The sequence below is a fragment of the Mustelus asterias genome, chromosome 2 (assembly GCF_964213995.1).
Source record: "Mustelus asterias chromosome 2, sMusAst1.hap1.1, whole genome shotgun sequence".
NCBI classification, from domain to species: Eukaryota; Metazoa; Chordata; class Chondrichthyes; order Carcharhiniformes; family Triakidae; genus Mustelus; species Mustelus asterias.
The window spans coordinates 105531536-105550338 of NC_135802.1; the positions used below are offsets into that span (position 1 = coordinate 105531536).

At 41.7% G+C, this 18803-nt stretch overlaps 1 protein-coding gene across 1 annotated transcript; it reads left to right on the forward strand.

Moving 5' to 3' along the window:
• Positions 1-14748: 14748 nt before the first annotated feature.
• Positions 14749-18556, forward strand: LOC144510260 (TLR4 interactor with leucine rich repeats-like). The gene has a single exon (XM_078239758.1). The coding sequence runs from the start codon at positions 15951-15953 to the stop codon at positions 18258-18260; it is 2310 nt and encodes a 769-aa protein (XP_078095884.1). The 5' UTR covers positions 14749-15950; the 3' UTR covers positions 18261-18556.
• The last annotated feature ends 247 nt before the right edge of the window (positions 18557-18803 follow it).

The following is an 18803-nucleotide window of genomic DNA, read 5'->3' on the forward strand; positions in this document are numbered from 1 at the left end:
GTATGCAGTTTTTTTTTGGAGTTATACGTAACATTTTCTCTCTGGGGGTGGCTACATATTTGAGGATCAATCACTTTAACCCCTGGTGATCTAAAATGTCTGCCCTGAATATTCATTTAAAAAACTGGTAGCCAAAATGAAAGGAAACAGTAAGAAGATGAGGAGAAAATGACTGTTGAAAAAAGGGTTCAAACCACTTACCGATGAGCAGGGCTGTATTTTACTCAAATAAAGGAATGTTGAAGATGCTTAATAACTATCTTGTCTGGGTTTTTATAGAGAAAATTAAAAATTGAACTGTAGGCGAGCTGAACAAACCATTACTGGAGACAAATATTCAATTTAAATTAGGACCAAAAGTAGGAAAGCCACCAGGCCAAGATCGAATTCCCAGACTACTGAAAGCAATTGAGAGCCGACAGCACTAATTTTCCAAAACTGTTCAGAAACATGAATTGTGAAAAAAGGACTAGAGAATATCAAGTATAGATTCCCTATTAAAATAAATGGAATGGCATAAAGCAGGGAATTATACACAAGTTAGGGCTGGAATTTTAGCACTCACCTGGGCAGGAAATGGAGATAGAAGGGCAATGAATTTCACACCACTGGCCTGCATGCTGGTTCTCTGGCTCAATCCACCAGCCAGACCATTTCCCCAGAGGCGGGTTTTGGTGGGTGGGGGAAGAGGGCAGGTCTACTCACCTGCAAACAATAGATTGCCAACTAACCCAATTAAAGGCATATTAAGGTCTGTTAATGAACACTGACTGGAATTTTCTAGTTGGTCTCCAGGTTTCCAAAAGTGATGGGGACTGCTCAGCTGAATGGAGGCAACCTCCTGGTGACAGGCAGGCAGGGGTGAAGGACAGCACTCCAGATAAGCTTTGAGGCACTTCCTGCCTGCCTAGGTGCAGCTGCAGACACAAGCTGCCCTATGGAGGGGGTTCCACTTCCTCACTCCAACAAGGCCATTTTTGATTTAAAGTTGAAAAGGTTACTTACTTACCATGGCATCCTGCAGGTATTTCCAAGCTAGAAAGCCTCTGATTTGTCCTCCATCTTGAGAGTGCATCCAGCATCCTTAATTAGATGACATGCCTGCCCTCTGCCATTAATTAGCCATTCTGAGGGCAACCACATTGAGTGACTGTTTCCAATTCAGTGTAGGATTTGACCCCAATTTAGACCTGATGGGGAAGTTCAGAATCCCTCAGGTAGATTCCTGCAATTAGTTTTCTGTGTTTGGTTAAACATCTATAATTCAAAACATGGGTTGAAATCAGTCAACATGGGCTAATTACGGACATATAACAGTGGGGTGGTAAAGAGATGGTCATGCTCGGCCAGTTGAATTTTTCAAGGAAATGAATGGAGCTCATTTTTGCTTTTAATGATGGACACAATTGAATGATAACTAATGGATTGCCAATTTTATACCCCACCCAAATTTAGTTGCGGTGGAAATCAGGAAAATTGGGAGCCATGTAAAATGTTATTCCAATATACCAGTTATTTTTCAGACATATCTGTGTCTCTGCAGCCATTACTTAGTCAATCACAACCCACCAACAGTGTATGAGCCGGCTCTCTGAACAAGCAGTTCACCTAGTACTATTCTCTCGCCTTCTCCCCGTAACCCGGCACTTTCTTCCTTTTCAGACAAGAGTCTAATTCCCTTTTGAATGCTTTGATTGAACCTGCCACCACCACACTCTCAGAGGGCGCATTCCAGACCTTAGCCACTCGCTGGGTAAATAAAGGTTCATGTGCTTTTCCTTCTTTTGTCAATTATTTTAAATTTATGCCCTCTTGTTATCTTTTCACAAGTGGGAGTAATTTCTCCCTTTCTACTCTGTCCAGATCCCTCTTTACTTTGAACACCTCTATCAAATATCAGCCTTATTTTCTCCAGGAAAACAATCCCATTGATTCATCATCCCTGGAACCATTCTTGTGAATTTTCTCTCCACTTTCTCCAATGCCTTTACATCCTCCCTAAAATGTGATGCCCAGAACTGAACATAATACTCCAGTAGAGGCCAAAATAGTGTCTTACAAAGGTTCAACATAATCTCTTTGATCTTGTACTCTATACCCCATTAATCAAGCCGAGAATACTGTATGTTTAACTACTCTCCCAACCTGTCCAGCTACCTTCAATGACTTATGCACATACACATGCTGATCCCTCTGCTCCTGCACCTTCTTTAGAATTGTATCCTTTATTTTATATTGTCTCTTCATGTTCTTCCCACCAAAATGAACCACTTCACATTTTTCCACATTGAACATCATCTGCCACCTGTCTGCCCTTTCCATCAACATCTATATCCTTTTGGATTTCTACACTGGCCTTTTCCGAGTTCACAATGTTTCCAAAATTAGTAATCTCCAGATTACTCCCACACACAAAGAAGTATAGAAATATAATAGCAGATTAAAGGAATGCCCAAGAATATGGGGATAGATGGATAGCACAAGAATAGGGAATAGTAAGTCAATAAATCAGACCAGAGTAAGGGAGAAAGAAATAAAGCCTAAATCACTTGTATCATCCACAAACGTTAATATTGTTCTCTATACATCAAGATCTAGGTTGTGAAGAACAAGGATCGCAGCACTGACCCCTGGGGAACTCCACTACAAACCTAGCTCCAGCCTGAAAAACATCCATTCACCACTATTCGCTATTTCCTGTCACTCAACCAATTTCATGTTGCTTCTGTCCTTTTTATTCCATGTGCCACAACTTTGCTCACAAGTCTGTTGTGTGGCACTGTATCAAATGCCTTTTGGAAGTCAAAGCACTGCTCTCATCAACCTCTTCAAAAAACTCCCAACAAGTTAGTTAAACAGCATTTTCTCTTAAGAAATCAATGCTGGCTTTCTTTAATAAATCCACATTTTTCCAGTAGACTCTTAATTTTGTCCCGAATTCCTGTTTTTTTAGAAGTTTCTCCACTGCCGAAGTTAAACTGACTGACCATAGTTGCTGAGCTTAGCTTTACACTCTGTTTTGAAAAATAGTGTAACATTTGTAATTCTCCAGTCCTCAGGCAGCACTGAGCATAAGGAACTGAAACTTATGACCTCCACAATATCCATCCTCACTTCCTTAAGTATCCTTGGAAACATTTCACCCAGACCTGATGGTGCCTTGTCAACTTTAAGTATGATGTGGAGATGCCGGCGTTGGACTGGGGTAAACACAGTAAGAAGTTTAACAACACCAGGTTAAAGTCCAACAGGTTTATTTGGTAGCAAAAGCCACACAAGCTTTCGGAGCTCCAAGCCCCTTCTTCAGGTGAGACTCACCTGAATAAAATTTAAAATATTATGATCAAACCAGGTTCCATTCTAGGGTCTGAATTGTCCAGTAATAACATCAGCTGGGATCATAACACACTTACTAGGCCTCACATCGTTCCATATCCAAGCTACTGGGGTCATTTTGAGATAGAACCAGGTTTTACATTAAACATAAGTTATCTAGATCAGAGCTAATAACCATTCTGAAAAATTTTTTGATTTATCTTGGATCCAATTAGCTTACATGGGAATTACTTTCCAACAGAGTTTTACTTTGTCCCGCAGGGAGACAAGCCATTCTGTGAGCTAATTCTGCGGGCTTTCCTCAGGCCTAACATTTGAGAATTGGTTCATAGGTTCATAGTCACTAATAATCATAAAATGCTGTTCCCTCTGTGGTATGAGTACAACAGCAATTGAGGGGAGGGTGATTAGATAATCTGCCCCTTAGAATTGTCAGGTTTATTTGAGGCAAATCTTTCAAGGATTTGAATTTTACCTTCTTATTTTTAGAAAGTTAAGTCCATTTCTATTTATTTTTGGAAATATTTTGCATTAAATGTGTGAAATGTATGACCTTGTTAACCACAACCGTTCTAGGCATTTACAGAATATTTTGGGTTTCTACCAACTGCAGTACACAGGTCCCCCTCCCTCAGGCCCCCTCTTTACCTCCTCAAGTTTCTCCTTTCCCCACGTACCCCACTAACAAAAGAACCCCCCTTTTCCTTTTTTCCCCCACCACACAAATACACCCCTGTCCACCACTCCACACAAAAAAAAAGACTAACATGAGTAAAAATGGAAAAGCTCCATGGGACAAGACAACAAGCCACAATACAAGGGCAAGGCATCATAAGGGGCAACAATGGTTGGATGTGAGCGAAACAAAAAGTGGCAGGACAAGAAGGAAAAGGGGAAATGTCCTCTCTCTGTCTGACCCCAAAAACCTAATGTTTCTGTTAGTTGTTAGATCTTATGGTCACTTAAATTAGGTTGAGGAAAACTAGTGACTGGCCTGTGCACTATAGGAGACCAAACATACTTTTCTCAGCAGAAACCAGAGGGTTAATGTCCCTGGCTCGAGGCTGCTGATATTTTAACTCCTCCCTCAAAGACGGGCAATTTTTTTTTGCATGTTTTGCTGGTAATACTACTACTCCCTCTGAGAGGGTCAAGCTCGTCTGTGCAAGCAGACTAACTCTAAGTTTCCATTAAATTCTCAGTTGAGAAACTATAGTTTTCTTTCCTGGAAAAAGAAACCCAAATAATTTCAAACTTATTCTGTGCTGACCTTTCAATATTCCTTTTTCTCTCACCTGTTTCCAGTTAAGGCGCTGCTGCTGCTGTGCGTTTTCAATGTCTCGTTCTTTATCTCTGTTCCATCAGCTTGTGCTGTCTAATGAATAGCTGTAATGGAGAGTGTTATTATCCCATGAGTGGTGTTACCAATTCATTAGTCATCACCTTGTTCCTTAGTTTGCATCTGTGAATATTTCGGTCTAAGAACAGTTTCACTTTTTGGTGCATAATTTGTCTTAAATGCGGTGTGTTTGGAGTTTCTTTCAACAGGGTTTTCACCAAGAAACCTTTAGTTCCTCAACTTTGGTTGAATTGATTGTGGTGTCCATGTGTGATCTGTACTATCACTAAGTTTCATCCCTTCAACCTTGTGTTGGCAACATAATACTGCTCTTGAAAGACACATCCTTGTCCTGCCTAAGTTTATAATCAAATCTTTCCATTTTATTTTCAAGTCCCCTGGCTTAGAATCTCTTCATTTTGAATGGTTCATCTCATGTTTATTCTTACCGGTGGTCACTTTCTTTGAGTTTAGTTTTCCCTTTCAATAGATTAATTTATTTTTAGGTTAATTGCTGCTTTGTTGTTATTTGCTTTATCTTTTTACTTCCAGGTTATTCAAAAATATAATTCTGTGCATTGATAAGTTTCTGACAACTTAGGCTCAAGTTATGCAGCAATGCCTATTTTTTAATTGCATGTTGCATTTTAATAGCAACAACAATTCTAAAAATTCTGCAAGGAGTGGGTAATTTTAATGTCCCTCTCCCCCCAAAATGGGCACAGGAATTATGATGCTGGATTAACACAGACCTGTTGTTTCTGATAAAAGCAAACCGGCAGCTTTGTACTGTCTGCTATTTAACATGATTCTTATCTTGGCCTCAATTCCACTTTCCTGCCCTTCAACCCATTACTAATTAAAAATCTATTTCCTCTTTAAATTTACTCAGTGTCCCGGCATCCCCCACACGCTGGGTAGTTTATTCCACAGATTCATGACCCTTTGAGAGAAGTAATTTCTCCGCATCTCTGTTTTAAATCTGCTACCCTTAAACCTATAACCTCTCATTCTAGTTTGCCCCACAAGAGGAAACATTCTCTCAATTTTTACTTTGTCAATCACTTTATTATCTTATATACCTCAATTAGATCGCCACATTCTTCTAAACTCTAGACGTTTCCTCATATGATAAACTCCTCATATGATAAACTCCTCATCTCTGGGATCAATCTAGTGAACCATCTCTGAACTATCTCCAATGCAACAACTTCCCTTCTCAGGTAAGGAGATCAAAGCTGTACACAATTCTCCAGGTGCAGTCTCACCAATGCTTTGTACAGTTGCAGCAACATTTCACTACTTTTATATTCTATTTCTTTAGCAATAATTGCCAAAATTCCAATTGCCTTCCTCATTACTTGCTGTACCTGCATACTAATTTTCATACACAAGGACACCCAGATCCCTCTGCACCGAAGCACTCTGAAGTTTCTCTCCATTTAGCTAATAAATTGCCTTTCTATTTTTCTGACCAAAATGGATAACCTCACACTTATCCACGTTAAACTCCATCTGCCAAATATTGGCCCATTTAATAGCCTATCCATATCCATTTGTAAATTTCTTATCTCCTCATTGCAACTTACTCTCCCACCTATTTTAGTGTCATCTGCAAATTTGGCTATAGTACCTACAATCCCTGCATCCAAGTCATTAGTATAGATTATAAATAGTTAGTGCATGACAACTGAACCCTATGGCACCCCACTAGTTACATCTTGCCAACCTGAAAAAGACCCATTTATCATGACTCTCTGCTTTCTGTTGGTTAGCCAGTCCTCTATCCAAGTTAAAAATTACCCCTAACCCCATGTAATCTTATCTTGTGTATTAATCTTTTGCATGGCACCTTATCAAATGCCTTTTGGAAGTCCAGATAAATTACATCGACAGAATCCCCATTATCCACTTTGCTTGAAACATCTTCGAAGAACTCTAGCAAATTAGTCAAACATGATTTACCCTTCATAAAATCATGCTGATTCTGATAGATTGTTTGTCTTTCCAAATGACCTGTTATTACTTACGTAATAATGGATTCTAATAATTAAAGTTAAAGTAAAAGTTTATTTATTAGTCACAAGTAGGCTCACATTAACACTACAATGGAGTTACTGTGAAATTCCTCTAGTCGCCATAATCCAGTGCCTGTTCGGGTCACTGCACCTAACCAGCACATCTTTCAGAATGTGGGAGGAAACAGGAGCACCCGGAGGAAACCCACACAGACACGGGGAGAATGTGCAAATTCCACACAGACAGTGACCCAAGCCAGGAATTGAACCCAGGTCTTTGGCGCTGTGAAGCAGCAGTACTGACCACTGTGCTGCCCCAATTTCCCAACAACAGATGTTAAACTAATTGGTCTATAGTTTACTACTTTCTGCACCACCCCCCCCCCCCTTCTCTATTTGAATAAGGGTATTATATTTGCATTTTTCGAATCCAATGGAGCCATTCCCATATCTAGGGAATTTTGGAATATAAACAATGGATCCACTATCTATACTACCACTTCTTTTAAGATCCTAAGGTGTAGGCCATCAGGCCCTGGAGACTTGTCTGCCTTCAGTCCCAATATTTTGCTCAGTACTTTTTCCCTAGTGATGATGATTGTCTAAGTTCCTCTCTTTCCATAACCTCTACATTACCTGTTACTATTGGGGTGGTACTAGTGTCCTCCACAATGAAAATTGAGGCAACAGACTGATTTAGTGTCTCCGCTGTTTCTGTGTACCCCACCATTATCTCCCCAGTCTCATCCTTCAAGGGATCATCATTCACTTATGCTAATCTCTTCCCTTTTATATGCATATAGAAACTTTTCCTATCCTTTTTTATATTTTGCACTAGTTTTCTTTCATAATTTACCTTTGCTCTTTTTAGGACTGAAATGAGGAGACGTTTTTTCATCCAGAGAGTGGTATGCCTGTGGAATTCGCTACCACAAAAAGCAGTTGAGGCCAAAACCTTGTATGTTTTCAAGAAGCAGTTAGATTTGGCTCTTGGGACAAAGGGGATCAAAGGATATGGTGGGGACAGTGGGATTAGGCTCTTGACTTGGATGATCAGCCATGATCATAATAAATGGCGGAGCAGGCTTGACGGGCCAAATGCCTACTCTTGTTCCTATTTTTTATGTAAAATTTGTTTGGAGTGAATGCTTATTTTGTGGTGGCTTTTATTTTGCATTGTGGGCAATCCAACACTGTGATGGTCAGTAACAGGGAATGTAATGTAATGTGTTGTGATTGTGAGTATTGTTCTTTTGTGGCCACCATAATTGTCTAAAGGAGCATGTACCAGTAGAGGGCGAAAGAAAATAAAGGCATCCTAGTTCCAACATCACTTGTAATTCTGCTTCAGAATGTTTCTTACCAAAAACTTCACAGGTAAAGTGTGGTGCTGTTGGTGAATAGGGAATTGAGGTTTTGTTAATTGGTACCTGAGTTGGATGTATTGTTCATGGACAGACTGGCCTTGCCTCAACTCCTCTTCCTGCTCCTTCTCCTCAGCGGCTTGTCCTGTAGCTGCTTGTGGCATGATTGTGAGGTTGTCCAGACTACCAGAAATCTTGACACTTGCTCTGCCAAGTTCTGCACAACTCCTCTAGGGAGGTTTAAGCTGCGGAAGCATTGTTTCAGCATGCCAAAGGTCTGTCATATAAAATTTTGTATGGCAGCATGGATTTCATTGTATGCATGCTGCTCACACGTGCAAAGGTTATGCACCAGTCATCAATCACGTTGTCAACAACAGCCCTTCTCGCCCAGTCACCACCCTTTAGTTTGCTGCAGTGGCTCAAATGTAGGTGGCACGGTGGACTCCTGCAAAATGAAGACATCATGGCTGCTCCCAGGATATCATGATGTGGAGATGCCGGCGTTGGACTGGGGTAAGCACAGTAAGAAGTCTCACAACACCAGGTTAAAGTCCAACAGGTTTATTTGGTAGCAAATACCATAAGCTTTCGGAGCAATGCTCCTTCGTCAGATGGAGTGGTCTCTGTTCTCAAACAGGGCACAGACACAGAAATCAAATTACAGAATACTGATTAGAATGCAAATCTCTACAGCCAGCCAGGTCTTAAATGCACAGACAATGTGGGTGGAGGGAGCATTCAACACAGGTTAAAGAGATGTGTATTGTCTCCAGACAGTACAGCTTGTGAAATTGTGCAAGTCCAGGAGTCAAGCTGTGGGGGTTACTGATAATGTGACATAAATCCAACATCCCGGTTTAGACCGTCCTCATGTGTGCGGAACTTGGCTATCAGTTTCTGCTCAGTGACTCTGCGCTGTCGTGTGTCGTGAAGGCCACCTTGGAGAACGCTTACCTGCAGATCCAAGGCTGAATGCCCGTGACTGCTGAAGTGCTCCCCCACAGGAAGAGAACAGTCTTGCCTGGTGATTGTCGAGCGGTGTTCATTCATCCGTTGTCGTAGCGTCTACGACAACGGATGAATGAACACCGCTCAACAATCACCAGGCAAGACTGTTCTCTTCCTGTGGGGGAGCACTTCAGCAGTCACGGGCATTCAGCCTTGGATCTTCAGGTAAGCGTTCTCCAAGGCGGCCTTCACGACACACGACAGCGCAGAGTCACTGAGCAGAAACTGATAGCCAAGTTCCGCACACATGAGGACGGTCTAAACCGGGATGTTGGATTTATGTCACATTATCAGTAACCCCCACAGCTTGACTCCTGGACTTGCACAATTTCACAAGCTGTACTGTCTGGAGACAATACACATCTCTTTAACCCTGTGTTGAATGCTCCCTCCACCCACATTGTCTGTGCATTTAAGACCTGGCTGGCTGTAGAGATTTGCATTCTAATCAGTATTCTGTAATTTGATTTCTGTGTCTGTGCCCTGTTTGAGAACAGAGACCACTCCATCTGACGAAGGAGCATTGCTCCGAAAGCTTATGGTATTTGCTACCAAATAAACCTGTTGGACTTTAACCTGGTGTTGTGAGACTTCTTACCCAGGATATCAGGCATTAATGGACATGATGCACTGTGTATGATCATATATATACTGGATGTTGAGGAGGGGAATCCCTTTCAGTTGTCTGTTTGGGTTTTGGAAATGAAATCCTGTACTGACTAGCTTTCCATAGTTATGTGACTCTGCCTCTGGAGGCAGACATCTTAAGATCAGTTCAATAAGGATCTCTCACTGAATACACGCGAATGAAGATTATTGTCCTTATAATTGAAGCATGGTATCAGAGAGTGGCAAAAAATAAAATTTTGGACCCTGAAAAAGATTCAGAGGAGACACAGAGAACTCAAGAACACAAAAAGGTTCAAAATTTGCAAAATAAAACTGCTGAAAAAGACAAAGGAAATCAGAAAAAACTGCAAGTGAGACAGCTCAAAAAGGTATATAAAAATGTTTGAATCTGCAAACAAGCTGCTGAAAAGGATAAAGGCTGCAAGTAAACACTGAATGAGTAAAAAATGGCTGCAACAAATTCTCCAATCACATCTCCAGTAAAATTGGATGGTGTTGCACGGCAAACTTCACAGTTTTTCCACCTATAATGGCAAAACTATGAGCTGGAATGTACTTAACGAGCCTGAACTGATAAGTGTAGTCACACTCCTACCACTGCTGGGGAAGGATTGCTACAAAGTGTTTACCACTCTAAGTCTAACAGACAAGCAAAGAAAACAGACAACAGAGATTTTGAAAGCCTTGAATGCACATTTTGAATCCCAAGTGAAAGTTACATATAAATATTATGTATTCAACACTAAACTTCAGAGTGAAAATTAAACCATTGAACAGTATGTTATGGCAGCAATGCAGCGAGCAGAATCATGTGAATTTGGACAGGTAAAAGTGATCAAATTAAAGATGAATTGATCCTAGATGTGACCAACCTCACGGTGAAAGCAAGTCTACTGAAAGATGAGAAATTGATACTAAAGAAAGTGATAGATTTGCATCAAAATGTTGAAGTTTTGAAACATCAGGTAGAGCATATGTATGGCAGAGCAGACCAGGAGATATATTATGCTGAGAGACAGTCCAAGCAAAAAGAGCAAAGAAATTTCAGACTAAGGGCAGGATGCAAATACTGTAGTGGATAGCATGTGAAGGAAAAGGATTGTCCAGTATGGGGAAAGCAGTGTTTAACTGCAAGAAGCAAAGTCATTTTGCATCCAATTGTTTGGCCAGAAAGAGAAAAAAAAGCCTATACAGATGGCCATCGGAGAGAATTCAGCAACAAGTCTGATGAAGAACTATACATAATACAACAGGTTGAATCAGTCAATTCTGCAGGAGACAAATGGTTTGTGGAGAAGGAGAAGGAGAGTATCAAGTGAACGGGAAGTGTCAGATAGACACTGATATATCATGCAACATAATGATCTTTACAGGTTGTGTGAAGTGGCTCAACTTGGCTATCTGAAAATTAAGTCCTTGAAAGTAAGATTGAGGTTATATGATGGCACAAAACTCATATCAAGAGGACAAATTAGTCTTCAATGCAATGGCAAGAAGAAAGATCTTGAATTCTAGATAATAGATGGGGTGCAATGGCAACTCATCTCAGTTGGAGCAAATCTAAAGCTTGGATTGGTAACCCTGAAGATGCAAATAGAGAAAGAGCAACAAAAGACCCTGGAGAAAAGGCAAGAAAAGACCCTTGAGAAAGGGAGATAGAAGACCCCAGAAAGAGGAAGACAATATTCATGTAAACCAAGAGATGGTTGGCAACCACACCAGTGCAGTAAAATGCATGAGCTGAAGGTAAATTTTCTACAGGAAAATGTTCACATCAGAACTGAACTGGAAGCTTTGAAGAGCAAGATTCCAGCTGGGTATATACCATTGAAAATGCATGATAAACTTAAATCTTAAATGAACCAAGCTGTGAACAATCTGACCAAACAAGTTTCAGGAACAACACAAGAACCAGGAGGAAAGAATGACCTACAACTGCACAGTTGGCAACTCAAAGCAGGAGTTGAAAGAACTCAACCAGATATACAGGTGTAACCACAGGTATATGCACTCAATTAGTGAAGCTGTTGCTTCACAGCAATTGGCCAATCAAGCAGAAGGGATGCCACCAGTTGTACTGAGGACAGAACTACCCATCAATGCCAGAGCTCTATGAGTCCCCAACAACGATGATGGAACAAAAGTCATCAAGGACCATAGGAATGATACCCTCTGGACAAAGAACATCACAGTAAGAAGTCTCACAACACTAGGTTAAAGTCCAACAGGTTTATTTGGTAGTACAAGCCACAAGCTTTCGGAGCACTGCCTCTTTATCAGGTGACTCACCTGATGAAGGAGCAGTGCTCTGAAAGCTTGTGGCTTGTGCTACCAAATAAACCCATTGGACTTTAACCTGGTGTTGTGAGGCTTCTTACTGTGCTTACCCCAGTCCAACGCCGGCATCTCCACATCAAAGAACATCACCCAGAAGAACAGCCAATGTCAATGCACATGTATTAAGAGACCTGCATAATTTAAAGACTATGTACGCAATGCATTTGTAGAAACTGATGTGTAGAACAAACAGTTAATGCATGAGAACAGTGGGTATATGGTGGGTAACTTGGGCAGCTCACAGTTATACAGGGTCGTGCATGCAAATATGTCTTTTGTTCCCTGAGAAAAAGGGATGCTTAATCAAAAGAGAAAATGCTGGAAAATTTCAGCAGGTCTGGCAGCATCTGAAAGGAGAAAAAAGAGCTGACGTTTTGAGTCCAGATGACCCTTTGGTTCCAGCATTCGCAGTAATTTGCTTTTATGAAGGGATGTTTATCCTTTCTTTTTTATGAAGAGGGGGATATTTGGGTTTTGGAAGTGCACTCCTATACTAACTGGCTTGCCATAATCATGTGACTCTGCCATGAGCTACTCTGCCTCTGGAAGCAGACATCTTAAAATCAGTTCAATAAAGACCTCTTACTGAATACATTATTAAAGACTGCTGTCCTTATAATTGAAACATTGCCATACATTGCCATGGTTGACAGAGTACTGGCAAAGCAACACATGTCTGTAGGCAATGGTAACCCTGCACCATGAGGAAGCCGAAAATCCAAAGCCATGAGTCTGCTTCACCTGCTGCTGTCATGCAAGACAGAATGAAATGCAGTCACCTCACTTTGAAAAGAGAGCCTTAGTGATCTCATGTATATAACATTGGATGGCAAACTGTGGAATGTTGCAAAATAGCTCTAGTCTGGGAGCAGCTAGATGCATGAATGTTGTTGGTGACAGTGACTTTCACAGCCTCTGCTAATGTGCTCTTCACCCTGCCATAACTCCGTTCATTTACCATGGCTAATCCGTCCATCTTTGGACACTAAGGGGAAATTTAGCATGGTCAATCCACCTAACTTGTACATCTTTGAACTGTGGGAGGAAACCAGAGCACCCGCAGGAAACCCACGCAGACACGGGGAGAATATGCAAACTCCACAGAGACAGTAACCCAATGTCAGAATTGAACCGAGGTCTCTGGTGCTGTGAGGCAGCAGTGCTAGCCACTGTGCCATTGTGGAATTGTTCCTTGAATACTCTGGGCACTATGACATCCTGCTCCAGAGGCTCTGTTCCTTCTTCCAATCATGATGCATTCCAAGGGAACGATAACTAGTGCATCTATATCTGGGAGTAATTGATTTGTGTAGAAGCTGTGAAGTCAGGAACTCCTTCACCATTACTCCCTGTAGACGTTAGGAACATTAAAGAATTTGAGAAAGCACCAAACGTTTTAATCATCAACTAAGTTGAAAGTAATTGACGTTTCCTTTAACTATCATTGGTGGTTGGTCTTTCCGGCTGCTGAGCACATGTTCAGCTTTACCTGATTATGGACATGGGAACCCTGCATCCCGCCTATCCCCCATAACCTATCACCCCTTTGCTTACCAGGAATCTATCCACCTCTGCCTTAAAAATATTCAGAGACCTCCCACCACCTTTCAGGAAGAGAGTTCCAAACACTCACTACCCTCTGAGAGATGGCATTAATAGTTAATTTGTTGAGTTCAAAAATGGCAGCGCCGACGTTAAATCAGTGTTCCGCTGCTGTCTACAGACTTCACTGTGGACCTTGCACGAAGAACGCTCTCGTTGATACCATGTCCTGTGTAAATCGCACCAGGAATGTGTGCACAAGTCACACACGCTATTTAGACCGCCAAGGTCACTCATTACGGAAAACTGATCCAATTACTTCACCAACAATCTAAGCTGGAATACTTCACCAGACGTGGTGTCCACATCGACTTAATCTAAGTTTAACCATTGGTTGGGAACTATACTTTTGATTCTCCGTGGACTTCGCCTTTAAATTTACTTGCAAAACGCAAATACTGTCAGAGATGCTTGCTCTTTGTAGCTCCGCCCCAACACCAATCTGCTGTTTGCAGCTGTTAACCCTTAGTAAATAGACAAAGGCACGCACGATAAACCCTGAATGTATGCAGTCGGCAATGCAAAGCTTCTGCCATTAACTGTCTTCAGTCTTTGAGTTTTTGGCAAGTTTTTAAATTTACTGCATTGCATTTCACAACTTAATGTACTTAGTTAACTTTGTACAGTTTCGCAAACTAACATCACAAAATTCATGCAGATCTTTTAGGCTAAAATTCCACTTTCCAAAATCCCAAAAAATGGTTCAAAGTTCAATTTTTAAAAAAAAACTAATGAGCCCCTCTATTTTGGATAGAGTAACACTAAATTCTGAACAAATGTGAGATAGATTGTGAAATTCCAATCAGTAAAAGAACAACAAAATAAATTCCCCCTCGATGAACGGCCCTTATTAAAAGGTTGGAATGGACTCTACCATTTATATTTTGGGTTTGTTGAATGCTTCAGTTCCAATTTGGAATGTCCCAGATATCCCAGTCAAAATGAAGCCAGTGTCTGAGCCAAACCATTCACATCAGGACAGCAGTACACCATTGAATGGAATTAACTTGCCTGATTCATCAACAATGAAACCTGGCACAGAGCCAGATGTATTAGCTAACAAAGACTTGTAGACAAGTATCTTAATAACTGAGCACCATTAAATGTAATTATAACCTTTTTTTGCGTTTTCTTTTATTTCAGCCTAAACTTGAAATCAACCGACAAATGAATAAACGAATCAATTACATTTGGCTGGAATTTCTAGTGGAATTATCAAAATCTGGTAGTCCAGAAATTCCTCATTTCAGGACAGCAGCTCGGCCTGCTATTTGGCAAAACAATTTTAATGTCTGGAAGATTCTCCTGAGTCTATATCTTAATTTATAGCTTAACGATTTAACCATCCGTAACAATTTTATGGCCACAATTTCTGTCAGCGCTTTGTACATTAAATCTGACATTAACCTCGTAAGTAGAATCATTTGTTTCCGACTTGTATTAATCCGAGTGTTATAATGTATAACATTTAATCATTTCTATTTACATTTATTAGAGAAATTGCACTACTTTCTAAAGGGTAATAACAATGGATTGGAGGGAACGGTGACTGTAACAGAAACTTCCAAGAAACATCCAGACTGCGGAATTAGATCGAGGGATGGGGTTCCATCCAAAATTGCAACAATAGATCAGAGGAAATAACAGCTTGCACTATTTCCAAACATTTGAGCTAAGCTTTCGCAGAGAAAAATGTAATACGACTCTTCAGTGATTTATTCTGAAGCACGCTGCTGTACGTTTGCTGATTCCCTGAAGCCACCGGCAGTGAAAGTGTCCTGGACAATGTATCTTGATATTATACCCCTCCCACTCCCTTCTCGGCCTTTGCATAAACACATCTGCGTTTTGGCTGAAGTCTCTTGAGGGAAATGCAGGGAAGTACAAATTTCCGGCTGTTTTCTTGGCATCTGTTAGTGCATTTTCTAAATCTGCCACTGTCCAAAGTTGCTTGTTTGCGTCTTGGTACTTGTAGGATTGCGAGACTCAACAATTAGGGGCACTGTTTAGAGTACAATTCTGAAGAGACGGTAGGGATTGGGGGGGTCAATCTCTGTTGATGTTGGCCGCCAAGATTTCTCTTCACAACCGGAGGGGATTTAATTGTATTTCCAAATGCAGTCTGCAAAAGAAGTTAACTAAGTGCCTTCATCGTTTTGCATGCATGTAGTAAAGGATAAATGGACGAAGCTATCTGCTTATGTTACCATCGCTCGGTCTCTCGTCTCAATCGGCAGGCTTAAATCAGGCAAAACCCCTGCAAGGAAGAGGGAATGCAAAGGATAATAAAAGCCAAGGCAGCTGACCATTGGGATGGAAAGTTTATGGATGGTCTGGCTGATGTTTCTTTGTTTGATCTGTTCTGCTAAACCTTTCTGTCCCGAGCAATGTGACTGCCAGCATCAGAACCTCCTCTGTACAAATCGAGGTCTCCGCACAGTTCCGGAAGCCCAGCAAAATGCTGCGGACGTCCTGACTTACAGCCTAGGGGGCAACTTTATCAGCAATATCTCGGACTGCGACTTCACTCCTTTCACCAGGCTGCTTCGATTGGATTTACAGTACAATAAGATTCAGCATATTCACCCGAAAACCTTTGAGAAACTTTCGAGACTGGAGGAGCTGTACTTGGGTAATAACAGAATCTCAAGCATACCTGCCAATGTTTTTAATGATCTCCGGAAACTGAGGCTATTAAACATGAATAACAACAGTCTGAAGAAGCTGAATCAAAATGTCTTTTCACATCTAGATAATTTAATTAAGCTGAGACTTGACGGCAACTCTTTGGAAATCTTGCAGGATGCAGTTTTTAAACATCTGGGAAACCTGCTTTACCTGCGGTTAGAGTCGAACAAGATCCATACCATCAGCGGGAATACTTTTCTAAATTTAAGGAAGCTTACCTATTTAAACCTCGCCAGGAATAACCAGACTTCCATACACAACAGCGCCCTGTTCGTCCACCTCAGATCATTGACCATTTTGATCCTTGACGAAAATAATATCAAATATCTCGGAAACCGAGTTTTCCAAATGCTACAGAAACTCTCCAGACTGTCTCTCAGCAAGAACAGAATTTCCTACATTGCCACTGAAGCCTTTGGAGGTCTGAGTGGGCTGAAGGAGCTGCTCATCAATAGCAACTTATTGAGAGAAATCCCCAGTAAACTGTTGGATCCTTTGGAGAAGTTGGAGCAGTTAGATCTCAGCCAGAACCACATCAGCAGTGTCCATCCACAGGCATTTAAAAAGCTGGCAGCTCTCAAGGAGCTAAAGCTGAGAAGCAATCGCCTGACCTATTTACCTGGAGAAATTTTTGCGTTTAGCAACTCCCTGTATAGCCTCGATTTGAGGGATAATAACTGGACGTGCAACTGCCGGCTCAAAGGCTTAAAACGATGGATGAGCTTGGCACATGAGCAGGGAAGGCTGCTTACTGTTTTCGTTCAGTGTAATAGCCCCCCTGTTTTGTATGGAAGATATCTTGATTATTTGACAGACTCGGAGATGCAAGCTGCAGGCAGAGCCGACCTCTGTTATACTCAGAAGGCACAGTCTTTGTCAAACTTTTCCAAAGGTGCTCCAGATGACATGGCGCTGGCCGTGGGCCAAGTCGATGTTCAGTCAGATCAAGAGCGTTCCCTGGACCCAGACAGAATGCAGACTGAAAAAAACATACACCAACAAGAAATCGACCATCGGCAGAAGACACCGTTTTTGCCGACAGTGGTCTCCAGCCTACGGCCTAGAAATAAACACACCGTCTTGCAACCTAAACCAACCAAAGAAGTTACAGTCAGCTCGAGCCTTGGAAGTGTTGGAGAAGGTCCACAATCACAGACAGTGGCACGGGAGACATTGGAAGTCTTTACTCCTTACACCACTCTCCTGGTCTCATCCAAATCAGAGCGTTATTATCTCCTAAAGTCTAAGGACAAGTTGGTGCAGAAACCCCTGATAACAGATCCATGTGAGTTTAATAAGTTCTACATTACCAACCTAACAGTGGATGAAGTCACCTCATCCACAGCAACTATCAGATGGAAGGTAGCTCATCCTGGCTTCAGAAATGCTGTGCATTTTCGTGTGCTTTTTGACAGGTTTGGCCAATCCGTGACATTTCATCGCTTCATATATGTCAAGGACAGATTGGAATGGGTCACTCTGAGAGAGCTGCGGGAGGAGACTCCTTACATTGTGTGTTTGGAGAGCGTCATCTCTGACCATGTGTGCCAAGTGGCTTCCCGCGATCACTGCCTGGGCGTCCTCACCTTGCCTCTAAAGAAAGGTGCTCTTGATGTGCAGCATTTTATTTTGATTTTATCCGCTGCCAATGCTTTCCTGGTCTTCCTAGGACTCACAATCTGGATGTCCAAAGTCCTGAGGAAACTACGAAGAAAAAGAGCCCCAGTCAATGTGCGGCGAATGTACTCCACACGGCGTCCGCTGCGCTCCATGGGCTCTGGGATTTCAGCAGGAGACTGCGGAGGTTTCCAGTCCAACAGATCACGATCAGTCATGTATCAGCTCAATGAGGCTGATCTGATGGACTTCCAATCAGATCGGCTCATGGACATCAATTTAAGGAGGGAAGACATTGGGCAACGATATGCTGATTAGTGGCCACAATCAAGAAAATCATTGTAAGTGGATGGCAAACCAAAAAGAAAATCACCTGATGCCCCATTGCTAGATTGATCTGATAACTGGATCATCCAGATTGGCAGCGAAATACTCTAAACCATGCAAAAACCCAGAATTTTGTTGGAGTGCCTTGTGTTTATAGTGGAATAGCAGTAACAGTATCAACAGTGTGCTGTTAATTTTGGCTTGATAAAGAATGAACTTACATTGATAAAGTGCCTTCGGGCTGTTCCAAGGTACTTGACAGCCAATGAAAATTTTCTGAAGTGTAGTCACGGTTATAATGTTGGGGGGGCGGGGGGACGGGGGGGGGGGGGGGACGGGGGGGGGGGTTCTGCAGCACAAGGATGGCATAAATAACCAAAAATCTGTTTTTATGATGTTGGTTGTGGGGCAAGTATTAGCCCAGGACACAAGAACTCCCCAGCTTTTCTCTGAAAGGTGTAATGGGATCTTTTCCATCCACCTGAGAGGGCGATTGTGGCCTGAGTTTTAAGTTCTGATCTGAAAAAACAGCAT

Excerpts from the sequence above, each read along its gene's own strand:
- LOC144510260 (XM_078239758.1), top strand. The coding sequence starts at position 15,951 with ATGGAAAGTTTATGGATGGTCTGGCTGATGTTTCTTTGTTTGATCTGT.